General features: G+C 28.8%; 2 protein-coding genes across 2 annotated transcripts in view; one reads left to right on the top strand and one right to left on the bottom strand.

Annotated features, from left to right (window-relative positions):
* LOC119671052 overlaps nt 1–10,403 on the bottom strand; it is a 57,525-nt gene extending 47,122 nt beyond the window's left edge. Inside the window, exon 1 of the mRNA XM_038081548.1 lies at nt 10,271–10,403. The gene's annotated coding sequence lies outside the window, so the exon portion shown is untranslated. The remainder of the gene's footprint in view (nt 1–10,270) is intronic.
* A 7,332-nt stretch (nt 10,404–17,735) lies between these two features.
* LOC119671056 (apolipoprotein D) lies at nt 17,736–25,429 on the top strand. The gene is made up of 5 exons (XM_038081552.1): nt 17,736–18,070; nt 22,374–22,511; nt 24,810–24,933; nt 25,024–25,180; nt 25,235–25,429. Exons 1-5 carry the CDS (start codon nt 17,942–17,944, stop codon nt 25,395–25,397), a joined length of 711 nt encoding a protein of 236 aa, XP_037937480.1. The 5' UTR covers nt 17,736–17,941; the 3' UTR covers nt 25,398–25,429.
* Nucleotides 25,430–27,337: the final 1,908 nt, after the last annotated feature.

Here is a 27,337-nt window from a genome sequence, read left to right on the forward strand (position 1 = left end):
AGAGGGAACTCAAAGCCATACCGGAAAGCGCCTATAAAAAATGTTTTTGATGATTGGAAAACGTTGGCATTTGTGTATCGCTTCTAATGGAAGCATATTTTGAAAGATAAATAAATATTGATGAAGATTAAGAATTTTGCGTTTTATTTATTTATGACCGGAAACTTTTCGGTCACAATGTATTTAAAAATTTTAAAAAATACTACTATAAAAAATCTCACTATATATTTAAAATCAATATTGCAAAGCATAAATTATGTATAATTGTTATTGAAATATATAGCAATATAAATGGAATATTTTTATTTTCCTATTAAAATTATGCTGCGACTTAAATACACCTCACAATTCAAAACACAGATACGTATATATTTAAAAATTTATATCAATACCAGTATCTTACTATACATATATATTTAAAATCAATTTTGCAAAGCGTAAATTACGAATAATTGATACTAGAATAAATAGTGAAATCAATAGTGAAATAAATAGTGAAATAAGTGGAACATTGGCTGTCATCCAAAATTTAAGAAATTTAAGCCAGAATATCACTTAAAAAAGAGAAACAAATTTTAAAGACATTCTACATGTTAGGCCTAGATATTTCTGTTCGTTAGCAGTATCTCAATATGCACGCAATGCACATACTTTGCTACGCTCTCATATCAATCAGAGTTTGTTATAAAAAACTGTTACTTATACTAGTTTAACTATATTACCAAAATAAAATTAAAACATATTTAAGAAAAAAACAAAAAACAAAAAAAAAAAAAATAAATAAATAAATAAAAATATTCTTTTTATTCAACATTCATTGCATGTGCGCTTGGCAATGAAAAAATTTCACTTCTTCTCGTTGAATTCCGTACACATTAGAAAATGCAAATTAAAAATTCTCAACGTGTCCTTTCAATTTCTAAAAATATTTTTATGCTTATAAAAAGCATCTAGCAAACTATAAGCCAAAGCCAAAGCCAAAGCCAAAGCCAAATGCTTTTCATGTGTAGCACACATTACGCATCTTTTAAGTTGCCACGCGCATTGCACAGATATTATTGAAAAATATCTGATAGATACGAGTATCTCGTTACTTTCACCGCACCAAGACGCGCAGCAACTTAGATTGCGTCTCACGCGCAAAGTGACTATGCGCAGACAGTCACTTGGTCAATTGGAATACCAGTAACCAGTAAGACAAACTGACACAGTAAGATTTTTTCCGCTTTATGCTTTTGCTGCTGCTGCTATTGCTGCTGATATTGCTGCTGCTGGTACTGGTGCTAGTGCTGGAGCTGTTACTGGTGCTGGTGCTGGGACTGGTGCTAGTGCCAGTGCTGGTACTGATACTGTTGTGGTTGTTGGTGTTGCTGTGACTAACTGCCTTGGCGGTATATATATGCGATAATTTACGAGCCCGCCGCAATTTAGCAAATATGTATATTGTATGCAAACGAGAAGATATAAAAATTCTTTCATCCGAATACACATCCACAGCAACACAGATACACGCGATTTAATGTGAATTCAACGAGTTTTAACCAGTAAAGCAAGTGTGTAGATTTATTACCAATTTGCTGATTTGGGAAGAGAACGAAAGTTTTACAACCGTATTGGAATTTAAATAAAATGTGAGTAAACTTAAGTATTTTTTTTTAAGTGGAAAATTAAAAAAAAAATCATAAATAAATAAAATCTAAGTGAAGAATGTTTGAAGCATGACAACGCACAGCCACTAGGAAAATGAAATATTGCTCTTACTGGCCGCCACCACAGCATGCAATTTAAACATTTTCATAGAGGCATTTTTATGAGTTTGAATTATATCCTCTAGGCTAATAATCTAATGAATATATAATTTGTCATCTTTAAATTATGAGAGAAGTAAAATGATTTTTAAATGTTACTCAATTATAATGTACAGTGCGAGCAGTACTAATATATGTTATTAATTGCATATATTTATTTTAAACACTTGTAAGGACAACTCGTAGAAGTAAAATATGATGTATGATGTATAATAATACATCTATAAAACATCTTTAAGTAAGTGTTCAGATTGTAATCTCTACTATTTACTATGAGGCAGCTTAACTCAAATCTTAAACTTGCCAGAATATATTGTTTTCATTAAATAGCGTTCTTAGAGTTCTCTGGAGACAACATGATAATTACTTTTTAAACTTCCCATAATGTATTGTTTTTATTAAATAATGATCTCAGAGTTCCCTGGAGACATTCATGATAGTTAAATTCTAAACTTCCCATAATGTATTGTTTTTATTTTTATAAATGATTTTAGAGTTCCCTGGGTACAACATGATAATTAGTTTCTAAACTTCCCATAATGTATTGTTTTTATTAAATAATGATCTCAGAGTTCTCTGGAGACAATCATGATAGTTAGATTCTAACATAAACTTCCCATAATGCATTGTTTTTATTAAATAATGATCTCAGAGTTCTCTGGAGACAACATGATAATTAGTTTTGAAACTTCCCATAATGTATTGTTTTTATTAAAAAATGATCTCAGAGTTCTCTGGAGACAATCATGATAGTTAGATTCTAAACTTCCCATAATGCATTGTTTTTATTTTTATAAATGATTTCAGAGTTCCCTGGACACAACATGATAATTAGTTTCTAAACTTTCTATCATAAGAACTCTGCTACATCGAGGATTAACATACATTATAAATACTATTAAGAAAGCGCAAACACAATACGATCACTACGCCTGAGAAGCATTACATTTGATATCTACTCTGTGTATCTGTGTCAACTAGAAAACGTGATAAACCGAAAGAAACCAATTCATGTAGATCTCGAAGTTACGATCAACAGTAAAATGCAGCTTTGTTGAGGAGGTGTGTGGCTATCATTCTCTGACAATTTTAGTATCCTATACTACAGAATAAAGCAGTCTAGCTGAGAAAAGCCAATTGATCGGAATTAGGATGATGTTTTAGAAGATATTGAAAAATACAAATAATTCTTAAACAGAAGTATGACTCCAAGGCAATATAAATCGAAAAACTCCAGAGGTTAAAACATTCTTTACTACTCCATAGTTAATGATGACGGTCCTAAGACATTCACTATTTCATATAATTGCTTAGTGTGTATGTAATAAAACTAAACCAATATTTAAGTTTATACTATCATAAGATGTCTATTTAATTTTGCTTTAGAATTAGATCTGTGGAAGTCCCTCTTGTTACATTGTTTCTTTTAGTGGAATGAACTGTATCTCATGAATATCATGTGCTAAGAGTCTATCGATATACATAATGGACTCTTCTTAGAGCAATTTCGTAAATAGTTTTTTAATCATGATGCAGATCATCATTTCTAATGTACCAATTGAAGTTGACAATGGTACGGAGTATTTTTGAATGAAAACGTATTTATTTGTTTGTTTGATTTAAAGGCAATTTCTTATATTTCAATACCATATATACATACGGGCACAATAACCCATATCAAAATAAAATTTTATAAACTATAAAAAGTTATGAGTTGAATCAATGTTCATCTGAGTGTGATTTGGCAATAATATTCATGGTACTGTAGTACAGATATTTTGATGGAACTGAAGGAAAATAATTTAGATCTGTTTTAATGACAATGTCAATAAAACATAAGAAGCCAATGCGAAATAAAATAAATTAATAACCTTAATGATTACCAGATTGATCTGGCCAAGATAGAATAAAAGACACTCAAAGCAATTATATAAAAGAATTAGTATTTCTGTCTATGAGATGGTAAAAGTAATAACGAGATATTATCTAATAGAAACTAATGGTAAGAGTCTATATATGAAAGCTCAACGCTTTTGTTAAGATTGCAATGACAAGGGCATTATCCTGTTGTTATAATTTTAAAACTTTTTAATTCAGTAATGCTGTCGGCAGCTACTCTGCTCTACAGAAACTTTTTAATATCATAATTGAAATGAGAAAACTCACAGTTTTAAAATGTTTTTCTAAATAGAGAACAGGGAATAAAGTCCTACTGTAAATGGAATCACAAGATATCGTTAAATTGCCTAAATTATTAAGGGTTGTTATCAATCGTTGAGTCCGACTTATTATTATTATTACTTCCTTGGTGTATTAACAGTGTATTTGTCTACAATACATTGGGTAAAGACACTGCTCTTAGTAACAGCATAGGGCGGATTACGTTTCTTGGGTATAGTTGCTCGAGTACCTATGTGATTAAATGACACAAATCTATATAGTCCAGCAGAGTACTATAACGACGCGGAATGTTGTTACAGGTAACTTCGATTCACTAGAGTTGTAGGCACCACCGTTGACTTAGCTTAATACACTTGTTCCTTCGCCACCACCTTATACTCTTGTTCCCTGAAGGTGTCTACAACGGTCTTCTATGTCCGACTTAGCCTAACCTAAACTATTACAATAAATTTCTTAATTTTAGTTTTTAAAGAAGTAAATACCCAACAAAACAACAGTGTAAATATTACTAATACTTAATTACTTGTAACTATATAACATACTATAATAAATTGACTACGCCTCTACTGAAACCATGTTTAGACATTTTCTTGGAATCAATTATAAATAGTCGCATTTGCTTACTATAAATAACCGAACCTCTTCTCTATACACTTATCAATGCAACAATTTTGAAATTTTCCGTATTAATTTTCTTATGCAAATTTTTGCAATGGATTTTAATTAAAATTAAAAATAAATAAATAAAAGTCGATGATGCACCTATAATTAAACTAAAAATTAATTTATATTAAAATATTTCCCAGTTTTCTATTTTCTAACCAAATATTTGGGTCACTCTCACAATTTATTAGTTTATTTTTCATCACACATTGACACTCCATCATCGACAGCTGTCGTTTGTCATTTCGATGGTGACAACCTCAACGGCAACACAACGGCAATACAACGGCAACACAACAGAAATACCAGCAGCAATAACAACAAAGTAGCATCAATTGCAATTGCAACAGCAATGACATGAAAACTAAAGAGGAAGGCAATATAAACGATTAAACAAACAGACACTGCTGCTGCAACAACATAACCTTTGTCCAATTTATTATATTATATGTATGAGAAGAGATAAAACATACGAGTACTTGGTATTAGATGTCGGCAACGAATGCCGTCGCAGCAACTTTAAAAAGACAACGAAGTGAAAACATATAAACTATTGCCGCATTGCGGTAGCAATTGTTGCAATAAGCTAAGCAATTAATAACAAACAACATTTTCTCACCAACGCAGAGCAACAAAAAATTAAGAAAAAGTGAAACAAACCGTTTAAAATGATGCGGAAACAAATGTATCGAATTGGGTTAAAGCTTCTATTGAAAGAACAGGTAAGTTGATTTAGGGTTTAATCAAAAAGTTGCAATTCATTTATACCAACAACTTTAACTGCATCTATAAAAATTTTAAACAAACAACAACAAAGACTGTCATAGACTGTGTGTGATATGTCCCATTGAGAGTTAAGCGGATAAAGTAACAACAACTGAAAGATAACTGTAAAAAATATACTTTTCCAAACAAAAGTAATTGCCAAAGTAATTGCATGTCCAAGTCCAAGTCCGAGTCTAAGTCCAAGTACAATTCTAAATGCAAGTGCAAGTGCAATTTATGTTCTTTTATTTATTTCTTTTATTTTTTAATGTGTTTTCTTCATGCTTTCAACGCTGTTGTCGGATCTGTTGTTGCCACATTATAGATTTACACTTCCACAGATTAAACACCATCCGCCTGCTGTCGAAAATAGTTGCTGCAACGCGTAAAGTGCAGCTTGCAACATTTTTATTATATGTTATTTAATCAATTTAAGATATTCATTCACATCCGCCACTCCGCCACTGCACCACTGCGCGAGCGGGCAATGTGCAGTGGCAGTTTATTTCTGCATCTGTTGCCGTTGCCGTTGCCTTTGCTGTTGCTAGCATTGGGTATTGGTGCTGCCTTTTTATTTCTTTATTAATATAATATAATTGTTAGTTGTATTTTGTTGCTGTCTGATGTTGTTTATGTTAACTGACATGTTGCCAACATAAAATCAGTTAATCAACAACACCAAATCAAGCGGTGTATGAAGAAGCCGATTTTTCTATTAGCATAAAATTAAGAACAACTGTGAGCTTTGCTCTTGGCATGCAAATAATTGCATACTAACAATGTTAAGAATGTACTCGAGTAGCTTGTAGATCTCGTAATACGTAATGAGTAGATAATTTAATTGATTACAATCAGTTTAATCTGAGTGAATACACTTCTTATTTCAAATTCTTACAGTGTTTTGCAGATAAGATCAATTTATTTTCTGGTTGCTGCATTTACATTCCGGTAGCTGAAAGAAACGGTTTTATTGAGTGGCGGCGTGAGGTCTCTTGCTGCCTGAAGATAAAATTAATTGGTGCGTAAATGTTTTCATCAGCTTATAATAGAAAGAATACAAAACAACAAGACTTCAGTTTCACCAATTATATTTCATCAATTTACATATTCACTTCTGATGATAGAAATATAGTACATTAAATTCAGTCAATTTAGTTGACTTGGTACTACTGTTTACTAATACGGATTTGACATCACCACCATTTACACTCTTCTTGTGCTATCCCTGTCTTTACACTAAATAATTAGTAGCTTTTTTGTTTTTAATAAATAATCTGTTTTTCACGTTTAGGACTAGTGAACCTGATATATATACTATATACAAAGAAAAGACTTTAATTATACCTTTAATATCGACTATGTTTATATAGACGACGCCTACACAAATTGTTTTTTGTTAATTATTTTTTCTTCTTTTTTTTATTTTATCTTATATTACTTCTTTTTCTGTGAGACAATGCTTTTTTGACTCTTGTTTATTTTATTTTTTATATAACTTTAAGCTCAGTTGAGAAGTAACTGCTCACATATGTGAAGTGAAGAAGTTTACTACATAATTAATAGGGATGCAATTCATTGATATAACTCATATTTATTGTGATATTTTCAATGACTTTCCTACTTTAGTAAGTGATGTCTTCGATATTTTATGTAGAACTTTGGGCTTAGTTAAAAACTAACTGTTTGCATAGGTAAAGTGAAGAAATTGATGTAGATTCAATTCATGGATATAATTCATATACAGTGGGATATTTTCAATAATTTACCTATTTTTCTTTTTTTTTCTATCTCTACTTCTTCTCTTTTTTCACATCTTTCTTAATATCTGATTTTGTACAAAATAATAAATTGCTACGAAAAGTACCAACAATAATTGTAATAAGTGATTTTAAGATGGATTTTACTGTTCATCTCTCTTGTCAAGGACCCAACAAATAGATGTTCGAACACTACATAAGCAACAATAAATTTATTTGTCTATAATATATTTTGGTAATTTTGTTAAGAATTAGTTACTAACTTAGATAAATGCACACTCTATTCATAATGTGTGAATTATTACTTTAGTTTATTTTTAATATTGTTATACCTCATTATAAAACCTGGAAGTGTATTCACCACTAGTATGGGCGTGCCATGGGCGTGATTTTCTATTGCTATTTTCTGTACTATTTTTTCTATTTTTCTATTTTATTTCTATTTTCAAGTAAGAAAATAGTTTTCTTTAGACTTCTTATTTCCAATCACAATTAAATTGTAAAGCTTATTTAATCCTTTCTTTACTCTACCTAAAGAACGACTAAGTTGCAAAATATATCAGATAATACCTATTAATCAGTGCATAATAACTACAATTGCCGCTGTGAGGAGTTGCATACCTTTTTAACTGGTCTATCGGTAGATGGATAGCCGTAAGGCGCTATAGTAATCACGCCCAGGGCGCTGTTAGTGCCAAAAATTACACTGGATGAATGAAGTCAAATATATGTTAGCATATAAACGTATTTCTCTTTGCCAGCCAGTGTAATATAATTAGTTGTAAAAACTTTTTAACTGCATGTCTTAAAAGTTCATAATTATTTTATTATATTGGTAATCGTTTTTTATATTAACAGAATTTATCGTTAGATTGTTCATTCAACTATTAAAATTCAATAATATCAAAGCTAAACCGAAACGTTACTGACAACCCTATTCTGCGAATTCCATCACACCCTGTACAATCATCAAATTACTTATGCCAACTGCCTATCCAGCATCCTATGTTAATTAAAGATTTCACACTTATTTAAATTTCACTTGCGTATGGAATATTTTACATACATATGTATACATTACACTAGTCAAACTTACAGAAATTTACATATAAATATTTATGTTTATTTATTTTTGTTTGAGATTTGCAGATATGCAAGTATTTTTCTTGTATGAATATCTAACACTTTCTTCGGTGCGCGTGTCAAATGCCTTTTAGCGCATTTGTCAATTACAAATACAAATCTTCTGTCGGCTGAGATTGAGACTGAAACTTAGATTGACTGAGCTATGAGCCAAATTCCTAGCACAAGAAATCTGTAAGCAAAATAGAAACTGTTCATATACAAATACGCCCTACAGTCATACGTACTACCAGCATTTTTAGCACAAGACACAATACATTAGAGTTAAATGCGCCCATCCTACAAAAACCACAATAACAATAAATACTATTAGTAATGAAAAAACTACACAATAATAAAACAATAAAGTTTCTACCGCATTTCTATTTAGAAGAAAAAAAAATTTATAAAACGAAACTGCTTAAGCTGTATCTCATTTTCGATACAAAAACTACAAAACAAGTGTAAATCAAATGTCGAGTCTGTCAATTTTTGTCGACTGCTCTTGTGGCCACTGCAGACAGAAGGCAGCATTTGCTGCTTGCCACATTGGATGGCCACATGGATTGTGCCGTATTCATGTCAAATTGATATGTTAATTGTACAAGTGGAATTGGAAGTGGAAATAGAAGGCTGCCCGGCGACATTGATATCTAATGAGCACGCCCACCTACACCATAAAATCTCAATTTTTAAAATACACACAAAATACTCGTAACTCTTAACCAAACATAATTTAGTTTAAATGCAGACAAAACAAAACAAAACTATCCACAACATCTACAGATTGCCTTAATGTTTTTATGAAATTCGTTTTCTATTTGATTTTGTATTTGATTGATGCTTTATTGACATTTTAGAAATTGACAACATCAGCAGCAGCAACAGCAACAGCAACAACAACAAAACATCTGCCAATATCTGGGTATATGTACAATACACTGACTATAATAGGCATGAGTAGGTTTTGATGCAGAAACAAGTACAATTGCAGACGAAGAGTCTATAAGATAAATGTACTGTATAGATATCTCAAAGATGCAATATACATGGGCGCACTCATTGAGGCGCCAGACAAGATCAGATATATTCATAGTTTTTTCGTTTCTTAATAAATAACACCAACCTTTGAGACCATATTAAAATTTATATGAATTAAGTACTTGAACCTCTCAGAAAAACGACACGATTCGTTTCTTAATAAATAACACCAACCTTTGAGACCATATTAAAATTTATATGAATTAAGTACTTGAACCTCTCAGAAAAACGACACGATAACATGAGATACTTTTGAAGGAAAAGTGTTTAAAAAAATATACGACTGTACCATTAAAACTTATATGAAAGATGCTGATGCAGCAATAATTAATAGCATTGTGTATAAAGACAGGTATTATAACTATTATGGTGATATTCTTATAAGAAAAATTTATATTAGAACAACCATGAAATGTATTACTTGTAACGAACTATTTAAATTGTAGCAGAGAAATAGCACAGCTAAGATGAATAGATTGTACTCTTGAGACAGAATGATCGAAAGATATATATATAAGAAAATAGAGGAGGGTAACTTGGAAATTTTGTATAGAACTTTACACTAAGTTGAGGATTAACTCGCATAGGTGATGTGAAGATGTTTACTCCACAATTTATATGGATTCAATTCATTGATATAATTCAAATAAAATGGGACATTTTTAATAACTTTACTAATTTAGTAGTTGATGTTTCAAAAATATATTTTACATTTTCTGTATCCATCTCTCTTCTTTTTTCTATCTCCCTCTCTTTCAATCTCTCACTCTCACCCTCGCTCACTCTATTTCTCTCTTTCACTAGTTCCCTTTTTTCTCTTAATTCAGCTTAATAATTCAGCTTTTTTCTCTTAATTTCTCTTAATATCTGAATTTGTTGAAAAAATTTTTTTATGAACAATATCAATAATTATAATAATAAGATTATACTTACGTATAGGAGGTACTTATTAACATAGACAACTAAACACAACAGGATCTACACCACTTATCCACTCGTTACCACATAAAATCAAGCACCGCTTATCCCTCTTGTTAGGGACCCATCAAGAAGGTATAATTATGAAAATCGCTAAAACAACAACAAATTCTTTTGTCAATAAGGGAATTGTTAAATTGTCTTAAAAATAAAATAATTCTTCACATACAGTATTGTTCATACACAACCTATTCACAATTTCTTTATAGTTTATTTTTAATATTAATATTATTTAATATTAATTAATATTATTTAATATTAATATTTATTTTTAATATGCTATATTATTGATATTACTCATTGCCGTACCCAAAATTATATGATATTAAAAACCAGGACGACGATTACGAAAAAAGGCCTGAAAGCTATCGTGATCCAGTTGTATACTCAATGTAACTTGTAAATGTAAATATGACTATGAAGATAGAGTTCTTTAGCAGAATTCTCCTCAACTGATTAAAATTTATGAGAGTGTATGTGATGGTATATAATGAAAAAAATATCTAGAAAATAATTGTATCTTATAGTTATAGTTAGTTAATAAAGTAAATTAAGTCTTCATAACATTGTTTTTTAAAACTACAACTACTGGTACATGTATTATACATGTATTCTGCAAAAAGTTTCTCAGTAAGTACTAACATTCATTTAGCACAAAAGAATTTATATCAATCCATTATATCAGTCCATATCAAAAAATGTTCTGTAATGTCAAAATTTTGTAGAAGACTCCTATTAAAAATATCCACGTTGAACATTGTTATTATCTAAAAAACTTGTTTGTAATTAACTCCATTAATTATAACTCCTTCTGAAAATAACTTTGCTAGGCACTGTTTTTTATCCAAAAAGAATAAAAACTTTTTAAAAGTGAGATTACTAAGAAAGTGAAAATGTACCCACAATGAAATTTGGAGCTATAATATATGGTAGAAAAGTTTAACAAAAAATTTATTAAAAAATTACATTAAGATAAAACTATCTATGCCTGTGAAGTATCTGGGAACAGTGCAGAACTACAGCACTGTGACAGCTGCGTCTGCGCATAATGTCTCATCACTTTTAACATCAGAATGGTACTTGTGGCGTGCCACATTCTACGAAACATTTTGACACTTATTACTATTGTTCAGTCGTACATTACCAGGTGAAGTACTGTCGGCGGCTGCTGCGATCATGTCGCGCTAACTCACTGAATAACAAAAGAAAGTTTCAATTTGTCAATTGCAAAATTAAACAGAAACATTAGCTTGGCAGATGTGGCAAGGGCAACGCCGGAGGCAACTTCATCAAAAATTGACTTGTAATTCAAAGTTGTTATATGAAGTTTATATTTATGAATAATGCCTGCCATACACTTACATTATAGAATATTGTTAGCGTGTGTACGAGTATTTATTTACTGTAATCATTTGTATCTAATTGTATAATGATGTATGATCTGCGTTTTTGATGGTCGTAAAAAGTGAAATTTTATTTACATAAATTTTTCTAATATTTTTTTTTAGATTTTGTGAATATATATTAATATATTTTCATTGAATTTATTGTAATTTATTGACAATATTAGTTACAAGTTACATACTTAACCAGTTAGACCCTAGCACCCAAGAATCTAACCATTTATAAGATTAAGTATATTAAACTATATCAGCAAATTTGTACGTAATATTTGTTTATCATAAATCTAAACTAAATCAAGTGATTTTATATTAAAAAAGAACATCAAGAAAAAAATAAATTTTATTAAATTTAATGAGCAATGCTTTAAAATTGTTTTTTTTAACTAAGATTTAACTACAATATCTTTACGTGGTTTTAAACCCTGAGTGTTTCCTACATATACGATACAATGAGCCAAAAGGCCTAACCTAACTATAATATCAGAAGGCATAAAATACATTTAATTTATCATTAGTATTATAATCACGAAAATATATTTAGATTTGGATTTAATTTAAATTAATTTAACAAATTTTTTGACTATTTATTTTTAATTTAGTTCAAGTTTCGACAAATTTATTTATCCTTTTCAAACTATAATTACTATTAATGTTGTTTTACTATTAATGGATTTCATAGACCAGCATGAATCATTGTTTAAATTATTAATTACTTTTTTAACTATTATCAATGACTTTAAATTATAGTACTATAAAAAAAACGTTACTAAGCTTAGGTCATAAATTTAACACATAAAATTAAAAATGTTGTTTTTTTAAATACTTAAATAATATTATATTGAATATTTAATTGTATTTTAATTTTTATATAAACTTATTTATATTACAGACATTTCGTTCTACTTCATCGACCATCTTTAGTGTACAAAACTCTATATAGTAGTATTTTTTTTTAGCTTAATTTTTACTCCATTTTAAATTTGTTGTATTACATTGAAATTAATAACAATTATATTATATATATAAAGTTTACAGCTATGGCATTTTAGCCGTCTGTCGACAAAACTCCATATGCAAGTATTAAAAAATATATATAAAAATTTTATATTTTATTTCCAAATAATAAATTTTAATAGGTTTTAACTATATAAAACCTTTTGTAAAGCATTTCTTTATTGTCGTTGTGCCGGAATTGCTATTTCTTATTTTCCATTGGGTTGGCATATTTGAAGTTGATGTATATACATATAATTGAATATAATAAAGCAACATTTCATACATATTTCATCATTTCATCATTTTTCACATATGTTTCTCATAAACCATTTTAAAAAAAAAAAAACAAAATATATTTTGACTTTCGAATCCTCTCCTCCCAGAATAATGAAAATGAGTGCACTTTCGTTACTTTCACGCATTAAAAACAAAAGGTAAAAATCAACTGCATACAAAAATCGACAACTTATCTGATAAAATTTCAAAACTTTATACGTCGGCAAACAGGAAATATTATAACAGCCTGAAAATTCATTCTTTACGACCACGAGAACACCAACATGGACACTTTCTCTTTATATTAAAACTTGCTGCACAGCATTTTCCAAAGCAAACACCAGACAAACCAAATAGTAAGACCGACAGACTGAGAGACTGAGAGACAAGCGGACGGATGAAATATGTACATCGTACATAGTGCGTCGTCCAGCATAGCATTCAGTATGAAGCTTAAACTAAAAGCTAAAATAAATGCAAAATAACACAGGCAGGCGGGATATATTAAAGTTAATCGCAAAAAAAAAAAAATATTGCCAAAAACGTCGCAACTTTCCTGGCGCGTTAGTTACACATCGTGTTGCTACCACCAACCATCAGAGATATAACCAACGCATTCAATGCCGACAAAATCAAGTTCATCAACGCATCAATAGTTCCGGCTTCTGATATTGAACTCACTCAAAATAGTGTAAGCGCATACGTGTATCTGCGTTGACATTTTACTGAAATACCAAAAAACAAAATAAAAAAAAAATATAAAAAATAGAAAATAGAAACGAAGTATACACAAATCAACCGAAACAGCAAAATTTCGTTTTTGAAAAATAACTGATTTTAAATAAAATGAAAACACTGTTAAAATTGTTGTTTTACGCATTTGCCATTTTACCATCAATAATCGTCAAAGCAATGAATCGAAATACAACATTGTAGCATAGATACTTTTCACAGATACAAATTTGTTCGCAAACGCGAATCCAAAAGCTGCTCCATTCAACTCAAAAGTGAAGACATTGATTTGGCAATGGTAGACGCGCACATTCGTCCATGTCTAAACAAAGCTGTTAACCCATTTCTTTTGCATGCCTAGTATTTACGCACATGCAAAAGGTAAAATTTAGTAAAGTAAACAAAACAATTCACCAATCCGAAGCGCTGCAACGATTTTCCACTTTTTTTTAATTTTCTTCAAGAATTACAATTGCATTTGGACCAGTCGGGCAGAAAGATCTGCTCACGCATGCCTTATGCCGTATGCCGTACGTCGTACGCCTCATGCCATGCCACAGATTCTGCAACATAACCAAGCGAAATAAAATGAATGGAAATAAAGAAATCCAATAGATATAAATTTCGCATTGAATTGACGACGACAGGTTTGGCTCGTACCAAGGCGACTTTTACGCACCGCAAGCCCGACTGACACTCAACTCAGCTTTTATTTGTAAACAACTTCGTTGTAGTGAAAAAACGTCGTAAATAATTTTTTTATTAACGAGAAAATATATTTTTTTTATTTGCAACAAAAGGAACTCAAGTCAATAGGTTTCTAAATAAAACAAGTGAAGTCTTCAAATAATAGACTAACATCAGACGTAAGATCCTTAAACGTACGCAAAAATCGAACATTTTTGAGAAGACCATTTATCTTTTTGATGAATGTAAGTAATTAATAAAAAAAATAATAAAGATGCTACCTTAATACTACAACTATATAAATGATTCCAATGAGGTTCTCTATTGTTTCAGATTAAATATAACCTTAACTTAAATAGGTATGACTGCAATTCTCAACAGCACTTGTTTTTCTATACTAGAGGGGTCAGGGTCACGTATTTATTTCTTTAGATGTCCGAATATTTTTTAAAAATTAAAATACTTTTATTACGTGTTTTTAGTGATAGCTATATAGCACTTATCTTCTTATGTTTAATATTTTTAGTGCAATTAGCCAACACTTGAAAGTTAAAACTATCTACAGTAAATAAAACTACTTTGAATGACAACATTTTAGGCATCTAATATTAATAATATAGTAGTCTTAATATATAAGATATATATGATATAATAAGACCTAAGTAGATTCTTAAGATTGGAATCATAACTAATGTTAACAATTTTTCATGTCATGTTGATAAATTTATTGAATCCTTTCTTAGCAAATTAGGGACCTACAATAAATTATTAAATCTTATTACAGTTATATGTACTACAAGTGTGATATTTAAATGAATGTTTTCTGTACTATGGATGTAACTTGGATTGATTTGAACCAATTGTTACACAAATTGCAAGAGAGATCTGTAGCGTAAAAACCTACCATATCGATTGATAGGCGTGTAAGCATCTTGTTTGAATGTGGCTTAGAGTTTCTTGAAGCTTAACAGTCAAATCCATGTTAAGTCTGTTGAACTCTCATTTAAAAATAGATATTTGGAGATCTATATAAAAGTTTTTATTTCTGATAACATTCACTTAATTGAAAGATTAACCTGGTGTCAGCACTTTGAAAAATATATATAACTTTATAACTTAGTGCTATTAAGTGATGTGTCTTACCATAACCATAACAACTTGATTATGAACTTGATCTTAAAATAGAGAAGCAACATTTGATAAAAAACATTAAATCTTAGTATTTAAGATATCTAATTCATGTATGCAGAATAAGTTTTAAGCAAGTGGCAAGGGACAAGATTAATCTGTGGGTGTGATCTCCAGATTATGATTAAAACCAAAGTAGTATGAAACCGTACAATTTGAAGAGATCGATAACGAAAGCATTAGTGCACCAAAGATTATAATGCTAATAAAGTAGAAGGTTAAAGACCTAGAGATTTCAGTCATCATTCTCATTTTTACATAAAAAAATTTCAATAAAACATATTTTCTAGTGTATTTCGCCCATTTGGAACAATCCTTCAACAATAATAACTAATTTAGTAAACTATAAATAAATTAGTCAGAAAATATTTTTACCCCTCTTTCCGTTAAAAAATATTTTCTAGTATATCTTTCTTGATTCCCCGACACAATTACAAAATTGTGATTGTTTTTGAACTGTAAACCAAATTTGTCTAATACAGGGTTCGACTTATGGAGACTTCGAGTTAAAGAATTTTTTGCAATTGTATGTAATTCGTCTCTATACCCTATTCCACTCTATTTAGTTCGAGTTATAGAAAATTCGAGTTTTAGAAGTTCTAGTTATGGAAGTTTGACTGTATATAGTACATACCAGCCCCCTTTTACCATAATCCTGCCTACGTCACTGATAGTGAGAAAAATGGATGTTATATAGTGATATATGACAAGAATGAAAAATAATGTTGAACTTAGTTTTATTATAATAGTCATCCTACTAAAAGATTTTTTTGGGAAATTTAAAAAGGTTTACTTACCTATTATTATTTGGCCATAACAACCCATCATCGTTATTCAATCTGTCACAGCACTTCTTTACTAGAAGTAAATTAAAGATAAAAGGAAAAAACAATATTAATGGTGTTTGTAGCTATTTTATCATTTAATTAGGAAACATTGATACTTTCGTTGTGGAAAGTACGTGTATTTTACATATAAACCCTAAAATTTTGACATTTTCTTTGGAAAAAACTAGACTGGTAAAAGTTGAAATAGGATTTAAGTCTTACACACAATTGAATTAAATTTTCTTTATTCAAAATGAGAAAAATGAAAAGAAAATCTATGTCGCTTTAAAATTTTAATCCTAAAGAAATAAAATTGCAATTAGAAAGTGAAAGAAATTAAAATTATTTTACTTTAATTTTAAAGCAAAAAGCAAAGAAAATTAACGCATCACATATTTAATATAAAGATAAAAATTTTTATATATTATTGTTTTCTTTACAAGTGATTGATGATGATCTACGCACACTAGATACTAGATTGCAGATTATCATCACAACTGACATTTACTACAAGTCTTAACGAAAATCTCATTTTACAGCAGAGATAAACTATTCTGTTGCACAAACGTTTATAATCCTGATGTGATTATTTGCTTTCAAATAAAAAATGTATATATACATAAAATACACGTAAAGGAAAACAACAACAACAGAAAAATAATTTCTATTAGGAAAATTTGTTCAAAATGAAAATGCGAGTGAGTGTGACGAGCTCTTAATGTCAAAGTCACTCAAACAAATAAAATAATTCCAGCCGATCACAACATTGCACAGCATCCAAATTATAGAAATTAATGTGCCCTGCACTTGCAATATCTAAAAATAATAATTGAAAGAAATCGCAACAACGGAAGCGCAAAGCCTGCATAACCCACTCTCCCATGCCGGCCCAACGTCTTTTCCTGTATAAATAATTTTAACAACACTGCCAAGAAGGCAACAAGTGTAAAGCTTAAGCTCATTGCTTTATGCAGATAAGGAACCAACCACACGCTCTCCCTCACGTATAGACGCCAGAGTCTTAGTCGGAATTTTTGTTAATTCAAACGCGTGACTCACGACATCCAATAAGCATACGCAAAAGTATCTAGTATACACGCTTCTTTTATTGAAGAATTGCTTTCCTCCAGAAAAAAGTCTCAACTACAACTTTGAAAAAAAACACACATACTTGGAAGCTATTCAAAAAATTACTCAATGATTAAATTCCAATTATAAAAAAATATAAAAAAAAACATAATGTATAAAAAATATAATTATTGTGACGATGTTGAAAATGATGTTGCGAGTATTCGAAAGACAGCGCTCACTTTATTTGTCGTTCTATTGAGCCAAACATTCAGTTTCTTATCCGCAACTATTCGAAAATTCATTTTTAAAAGTTCTCTGTTTTCTACGACATAGAACAGCTGCGAAATAGCTCAGTACTTCGGCATCAAAAATTTCGTTTATTCAAAATAGTTTTAGAGCGAAAAGCGAGAGTGCAACAATCAAATTTTTATCAAGAACCCAGAATTATGGGTCTTAAATGGACTGTAACAATTTTTATATTTTCAGTTATTTGTTGTGAATTCTCAACTCCATGGATGAGAGACAATAGCTACGTAGCAAAAAAACGTACCGATCTAAAACGAAGATGCCCTAATGTAAGTCCCTGATTAAAACCAAAACACTACGCATATATATATGTACAAAAACATAAAAATAATTAGTAAAGTTGTGAAATATAATATAAAATAAATATAATATAATATATATAACATTAGTAACTGATCGAAACAATAACAAGATAAAATAATTGAAAAAGTGATGACAACTAACATATATAATAAAAAATACAAAAAATATACATAAAAAATATATAAGAAAATAAATAAATATATAATAAATTTTTTGAAAATTTAGAACATAAGCAAAATATAAAATAAATACATAAAAAATTAATTAAAAAATAAATTAAAAGAAAAATTGCTATATACGCAATTCATTGCAAATAATTTTTAAGATAAAGGCCAATTATAAAGAGCGCAGTTCTCGGAGTTTTATACTTAGTCAATAAAACAACTTTATTGTGAAACAAAAGAAACAAAAAAAGAAATATATCTTAATAAAAACAATAAATAAAAACGATTAAAAAATGTTAAGAAAAATATGTTAAATAATTTATAATACATTTTCACCGATTTATCAATATATGAAGTTAACCACTTGACTACTACTTTAAGGAAATTATGTTTTATAAAAATGTTTTTAAAATCATCCAAGTAAGCATCTAAGAAACATCTAACAAAAACACTAAGTTTGTGGAACTTGAATAACTAGCCTTATTCTAATATATGCTATTACGTTTACAATATGTTATATATTATTCTAAATTGATCAGAGCTAAAATTAAAGTAAATAATGTATCCGTATCTACATCAATTCAAATAAAATTTCAGACATACTCATATATCAAATATTATTCGCATACACAAGAACTTAAATATTTTTGATAAATCATGAAATATATGGTAAAGTATTTGTTGGGATACTTTTAGAACAGGGTGTGTTTATTTTGACCAACTTGAATCCCAAACATGGATTAATGGTTCAGAACTACGCCTAAATAACCCCCAATTTCTGTAGAAATAATGACCACTAAATATAAGTGATATAATATAATACCTATATAAGTAAAGTACATGATATAATAATGATGTTTTTAATAATGATGTTTGTTAAGAAGATGTTTTTAAAAATACCCTTACTATATTTGCAATACGGGTATACCTGGTATTCACACAAAACATGAAAGATAATAATTGAGGTACAAGAAGTTAAGAGATCGGTTTTTGATATAGTTGAATAGAAATTATTTCTAATTTTCCATTGTGTTTTGTACAAATGTAAAGGTTTAAATGTATATATCCATCAAATTAATTAACAGTTAACATAGTGATTCAGACAATATATAAATATTTGTAATATTACAGATAAATAATACCACTTTTGAAAGCCTCAAAAAGCAAATAAATAATTAACATCTAACCACATTAAGTTATCCATTACTCATTTAGGCTACATAACTACTTTATTCATCGCACGTTTTAACAATAAATTTGATGAGATGTGTATAATATAATCCAATAGGAGCAATATGAAATAACAACAACAATTATAAATGTTTATTTTTATTCATAAGTACAGAATATAAATAATCATGGTTTATTACATACATATATATGTATAGTATATATATAGATTGATATAAATTTATGTATTCTCCCAACGCATATCAGTTGATTCATTATTCACTGATTTGGCTATAAGCGAAAAAAATTATTGTAATATATTCAGTTAATAAATTAACGTAGATAATAGTAATAACTTAACTGACTCCAATACAATATATTATACATAAATAAGTTAACTTCCTTCTATCAATATAATAGTTTCAAAATTCATATTCATATATATAACTATATCTACATATACATATCTATATATCTATATCTACATCTATATCTATCTAACTTTCTCTTTGGTTTTATGAATAACTGTAGATATATCATTTTCTATTACTCTCTCTCTCTTTTTCTGTCTCTTTCTCTGTCTCCCTCTCTGTCTCCTTCTCTATCTCCCTCTCTCAATCTCTCTATCTCTACCTTTTCATCTATTAACTTATAATGAAGCATTGATTGTCGACAATTATATTTTCATCAACCGTATATTATTCCAGTATGAATAATGTAGAACATAGAAAATGACCTTATTTTCATTTTTTAAACATCTAACAAGACTACTATATATTATACAGAGGGTCTTGGTCAAATCAAGCATTAACTCCTGCGTTAATTTCTAATACATCTGATAGGTCGATGTCACGTCAATGATTTCAACTATGATCACTGAAACGAAGCAATTTTCTATAAACGTAAATATAGGTATGCACACAAAAGGTATTGCCTTTTAAATTTATGTAGAATTGAAATAGTCATCATCATGAGTAAAAGGGGCGTAAAATTGGCAAGACCATTCCGCATAACACGGTCCATAACATAGCATTGTATATTATATTAAACAAAGCAATATAGGAGCACTGCACAAAGCGTTCGAAATTCAAGTTTATAATATTTAAATATAGAGGTCTTCTCATTCAGTAGATAGTATTCGACTACTTACGGTCATGAAATTAAAAATGTCGAATTACAATTTTATACAAAATTATTTGGACGATTTCGTTCCTGCATACGTCGATTTAGCAACGGATTTTAATAAAGGTACCTATTTTGTAAGTACAACAATAACTAAATTTTCACGCTTTTATCAATATTACTAGTTTCATTAGATATTGGGCTTTAAGTTAGACATTTTTACATAAAAACCACTAACAAGTAGAATACCACTATCTGGGACATCGACTTTATAACCAATGCAAAATTACTTACATTAATTGGCGATAGATGGCGTGTATAGTTTTTTTTATTAATATAATCAATGTAAAAAGTTTACAACTTTAAACCACGATATCTTAAAAAGTTAGCTATATCGGCATATAGGTAATAAAGAAAAAATATTTACGACAAAAAGCTGACTTAACTAAAGTCCGTTATCAAATCGATGTGCACCTCAAATCGGAATCCCGTCAAATTGCTGTAGCTAGTCATGATGTTTATTCTCATCTCTATTTCTGATTCATAACAGAGGGGGAAAAATTTTTCTATAAGTACGATTTACACAATTCACTTCCTGCTAGCAGATCAAAATAGTATTTATATATACTAATATATAAGAGCTTAGTAGTCTACTCAGTATTTTAATCACAAATATTTTTACTACTTCTTATCTTGCTAATTTATTTAAAAAAATAAATATATAGTGCATTGTTTAATAAGTTTATTATTAATAAACAACATTTTTATATGAGTTTTTCATATTGAATTTAAAACAAGTTTAAAATGCCAAAAATAAACACTTTCTTTTATACTCGGAACTGTGAAATGTTTACAAAGGCCTTATACGAGTACGAGTATATGTGTGTATAATAATATTCATGTGCTCGCATTCTAAAAATTTTAGATTAAAAATTTAATAAAAATAAACATAAAAATAATAAAATAAAAAATTAAAAACGAAAATGAAATTGCAAAATTGCAAAATTGTCCATCAAATGAAACCCAAACTAATCAATATGCACCACATATGACATTGCACATTTATCAGCAATGACGGAAAGAAATGGGCGCATTCATATGCCAAAATCAATCACACTTTCTAAGTGGTCTAGACTCCGGACGAAAACTGGGTGATCATCTAACTAAGCTAAAAGAGCTACCAAAGCTGAAAGAGCTACCAGAGCTACCAGCGTACAATTGATCAGAAGCAATAAGGATGCTGCCAACGATGTGCTGTAATGTGATGTGAAGCCGCTAACTGTGGCAAATTTTCACAAGTGCGGATGCTGTAGGCAAATTCAATCACGATTATAACGAACAAAATAAAAACTGAAACTCCTTTTCATATTAAACGAGTTATTATGGTTAAGGATACATTATATATTAATATAGATTCTTTTTTCTTTTCTTTTTTTTTTGTATTTTGTTATTGTTAATATTGTATATATCACAATTGGAATGCAAGTGATTTGAGTTGAAATATAGTTGGTAAGATAGGATATGAAAAAGTGATTCATTAAAACAATAAAATGACAGTTATCAACTCTGAAATCGATGATCACATAAATTCTTCTCACGTACTCCTTTCGACAAATTAACAACAGGAAAGTAATAATTACAGCTTGCGGATCATTTCTCCCTTTTGATTAAACTTTCTTTCCTTATTTATTTAGTTAATCGTTTATTTTAAATATTTTATTTTATGCTTTTTTTACATTTATTCAATTTTAAATATGTGAACCAAAAAAGAGTTAACATCAGTTTGGACTTTTATTTTTGATTCCAATTACAGGTGAAGGCCATACGTAATTTTGATCTGGAAAAAATGATGGGATTCTGGTACGTTGTACAGTATTATGCGTCAACCGAGGAATTACCGGAGTATGCATGCATGCATAGCCATTTCACATTCTCTGACGAGGATCAGCATGTAAGTTAAATGCATAAACTATGCTCCAAGGCATTTTTAATTTATTTATTTATTTATACATACCCGTACGTACTTCTTCTTCATTTTTCTTGCAATTTGCATTACAAAGGTAAAGCGCAATTCTTGCTTACGAGTAAGTGTGCCGTACCAGGTCGTTTGGCATTTACCTTTTTCTTTTAAATCAAAACTTAAACCCAAACCAAAACTAAAACCATTTATGCATCATTCCATATAAACGGCAAAGGGCATCCATTGGCAAGTTATGCATCCAACGTATGATGAATGAGCTGCACTCATATTTGAAATTGTTTTTCGCTTTTTATTAATTTGTGGTACTTTGGTTGTTTGGTTGTTACTTTCCTCTCGGAATTTGTATGATGAAAGTTGGTTGCTATACAATTTTATTCCATTCGATTTTTATTTTCAAAAGCCTAAAATGAATTTGGTCAGTGGTACAGTGGTACATTGGCTTGAGTGGTACGTTTTTAGAATTTGAGATTAATTGATTTGACAAGTGAATTTTACTTTTTCTGCACTCAGACACTGCCAGTGGGACAAACAATGAAACAAAGATATATTATCGGTAACAAATGTATTGACGTTATCACGTACGCATCTTAAGAAAATTTACATTTGAATACGATAATCATACGCGGAACGCGAAATGGGCCCTAAAACTTTTTACTAATAAATTTAATCAATAAGTGGGCCAGTTTCACAAACATTAAAATAACATAAGCAAAAGTACTTTCTTAGACTTCGCTAAATCCAAATTCAGTCGTACAAGTGAAATTTCAAAAATATCATTTATAAATTTATTTCAAAAAAAAATTTAAAATTGGTTGTAAAATTTGAAAAATATTTTTTTAATAAAATTTTTTTTTAAGCTCCAATAAATCCAAAATTTTTCATAACAACTTTAAACCGTTTTTAATTTAATTTTGTATTTGAATTGTTTACCCATTCTCCCATTGCTTAAGTACAGTATGGCATACCGAGCTGTGTTCAGTAACGTATGAAATTCAATAGATTATAAAATATCAGAGTTTTTTTCTCTTGCCTTATTTTGTATGTCTAATAGATAGTAAGGAAGTAACAACATATCATGGACAAATGCTTTCATAATTTTATTCCATCCTGTTAGATTTTATATATCAAATATATATGTAACGATATCTATCTGACTCAAGAACAGATTAAAATTCTGAATCTTTAATGCCCTCATAACTTGATTAGATTAAATTAAACGGATATAGAATAACTATTGCAGATCAGAAATCACGGTATAATTTTGACCATTCTGTCTTTAGTATATACATTTTGTATATTGGATAAGTATTTAGGGAAGCGATTTATTTAGTGATGAACGCATTTATAACTTGACTTGATTTAATTTAACGAACATTATGCATAGATGTTTCATTAATGTATAGATTAGTTATATCCGATAGATATATAATGAAGTAAGAACCTAAATCTATACTGGAGACACATTTAAAAATCCGTTTTGTATTTCTAGATTTAATCTACAGAAAATAAATCGAAACTAATGTTTTGCAATGTTTCTCAATTATAATCATTCTTTAAAAAGTATACTTGTATAGTGCACAAATGGTTTAAATTTGGAATTCAAATTAATGAAATTTGCTTTTTTTCCGTCTATACTCCAACATACTTGCCTATACTTGGAATACCCCACTAACCAGGATACTTCATATTAGTCACCATATCTGCCTTAAAATGAATTACGTTTAATTCGTGGTTGTAACGTGTATATGAAGTATCCTAGCCCTAATTTAATAAAAATCTAGGAGTACTGTGCTGATAAAATCAAATAAACACGTAATAACCTCGAATAACATTCATTATTAATATTGTTAGGGGATGTTGCACTGCGACGGTCGGGTCTATTGTCCCTCCTTCTGGGTTAAGTAGGTGTTTAAGCCCATTCACATTTATTATAATACATGAAATTTTCATCTCAAGATAATATTTCAAACGCTTAAGACAGATTAATATCTCATGTCAATATCTGTGATTAACATATTATATTTAACTATCTTAACTATGATTAAAAGGTTCAGTTAGGTATTATATATAAATACCATTAGTGAAATTGAAAATCATTTAAGGCTTCTCAAATTTTTACTTTAACCAATTTATAGGCTAGATATATCAGTTTCTGAACCAAACAATTGTTCACATTAGCAAACAAGGTCACAACCCTGATTATTTTCATCAATTTTAATATTTTTCACGTAATTCTATTTTATTTATTATTTGTTTTCTTGTTTTAAGATAACCATGAACTTTACTTATATTTTTGCGGAAGATCCTTTGCGAGAGAAATTACAGGGAAATTTAACTTGGATGATACCAGAATTTAATACACCAGCGCATTGGATGCATATTGAAGATATTTGTATGTATTATATTTTAATTAAATATTATCAGATTTTTATAAACAATATTTACTAAATATTGTTATTTACACTACTGAATTTATTAATAGATGAGGGAATTTATAATACGTATGTCCTTGATACTGATTATGCTACTTGGAGTTTAATAATGCATTGCGCTGAAAAGAAAAAGCATCCTCGCTATTTATCGGCATTACTTTTGTCGCGAGAACCACAATTAGGGGAGAACGTGATCAATTTTCTAAGGTAATATAATTACTATTTAATAAAAACTTAATTAGAATTTTTTTTTTATTTTAGAGAAAAACTTCCACGCTATGATATCGACTTGTCATTTCTATTTTCAATCAATCAAACATCATGTGACAATTTGATGGAATCTTCACAAGATGATCCACTTGCCTATATTGTTAATGGACGTAAAAATGCCAAAAATATGTTCAAAGTTATTATGAAGCCATAATATTATATTTTAATTATTATACATAATGTTTATTATATTTTGTACGTATTTTAGTGTGATTATTGTCTTCAAAATAAATTCAATAAGTATTAATTGAGTACGTCATTTTTATATTTACTTTTACTTATTTACCTTTTTTTAAATTAAATTGATTAAGTGTTTTGTCACATTTGTTATTTATATTTTAGTTTATGCTTTCCATAACTACAATCTGTTCAAAATAAACAACTAAAAGGAGAACAAATTATATTCACCACGAAATGGACAAATCAAAACAAAACTGAGAATGAATTTATTTTAGTATTAAACTTTTAACATGAAATATGCAATGAATTTAAATCTAATTCATTTGATCAATTAAAACTTATTTAATGTTATAAATAACCAACGAATTATTTTCACTTCGATAGATATGAAATTCAAATATGTTTAACTCTAGTCATGCTTCCTATTATCAAAATATTTTAACCAATTTTCAAACTAGACTAGATAGGGTCTTTGATTTAAAAATGATTAAATTAAAATGCACTAAATTTAGTTTTGTTTTTTTTTTTGCTCTGTCAAATGAAGAGGTTCAAAAGTAAAATTTGAACTAACGCTTAGAAATATATAATGAAAGATTTATACTGTAAATCCGTGAAGTCTTAAGTATTAAGAAACCTCTTCTAATAATTAAAAACAAGTTCAGGTTATTAATGGAATTAGTATTTATGTAGTCATATTTGTAAGCCTAGTGCCGAAGAACAACACTCATTAAAGGATAAATTAAACAAATTTACCCTCCTTTGTTGCATATGTGTGCATCAACTTTTAGTACCATATACAAATATGTACTAGTGATTTTTTGAACTTTAACACAATGTCGTAATAGTAAATTTTTTTTTTTTAAGCATACTGTAGTCCAAAATTTTGAATTAATTCACTTTTACTAATGTTTTATTAAAAAATATTTGTTTAAGATACTATTTTTTTACATTTAATTATTTTCTTTTATATGCCAAACAGCTGTTCTATTCAAATTGGAATATTATAGCACACATATCGGTATTAAATACGTATATACTTTTAAATAAAATGTTTGATAGTTGCTATTCTATTAATTGTATTTATATGATTTCATAGGTAAAACTATATATTATTAAATATAATAAACAATTTGCGATTAAATCATTGTATAGCGAATATATGCGCTATGTAAACTATTGAAATTAATTTAAAATTTTTTATCCGTACTGTTTTTATGACAGCAGACTCACAGACAATTTTTATGACTTATTTGGCTGTCGCAGTGGTGAATAAATAGAAAAATAAAAATGGCTTTTCTAAACACAATTTGTTTTAATTACCAAATTTTATAAAATATTAAGCAAATTTAAATAAAAATTTAAGTAAAAAAGTGTAATATAATGTGCAAATTAATATTGGGTTATAATATTTTTATGCAAAATGTGTTTTAAAGTGAATTAATTGTAAATGAAAATTTTGTGTTATCCCTATGAAATAAATGTACGTATGCTCGAGAAAAAAAAATGTATTAACGATGCATATAGAAAAGCAATTAGAATGAATATTTTGTTAAAAAAATATATACAAAGTAAAATTACAATCCTATTAAAATGTAGACAACTAAATAAAAACGTTGTAATAAATATTGTAGAAGAAAAATTAAATTATATACTGGTTTTGGTATTCATTTTTTTCACAGAATCTCGAATAGAAAGCAGAATTAGTTGAAAATACAACAACTATTTGACATTTGTTCCCCATGAATGTATAATGAAAGTGTGGTGACTTAACTTTGGAAAAGAAAATCAAAACAAAATATAAATCGCGCAATATAAATATTAAAAAAAATCTAATTTTAATATAAAAGTAATTAACTATGCTGTATTTTGAATAAAAATTTAAATTTTGTGAAATAAACTGGACTTCAATTAAAA

This window comes from Teleopsis dalmanni, chromosome 1 (assembly GCF_002237135.1).
Source record: "Teleopsis dalmanni isolate 2A chromosome 1, ASM223713v2, whole genome shotgun sequence".
Taxonomy (NCBI): Eukaryota; Metazoa; Arthropoda; class Insecta; order Diptera; family Diopsidae; genus Teleopsis; species Teleopsis dalmanni.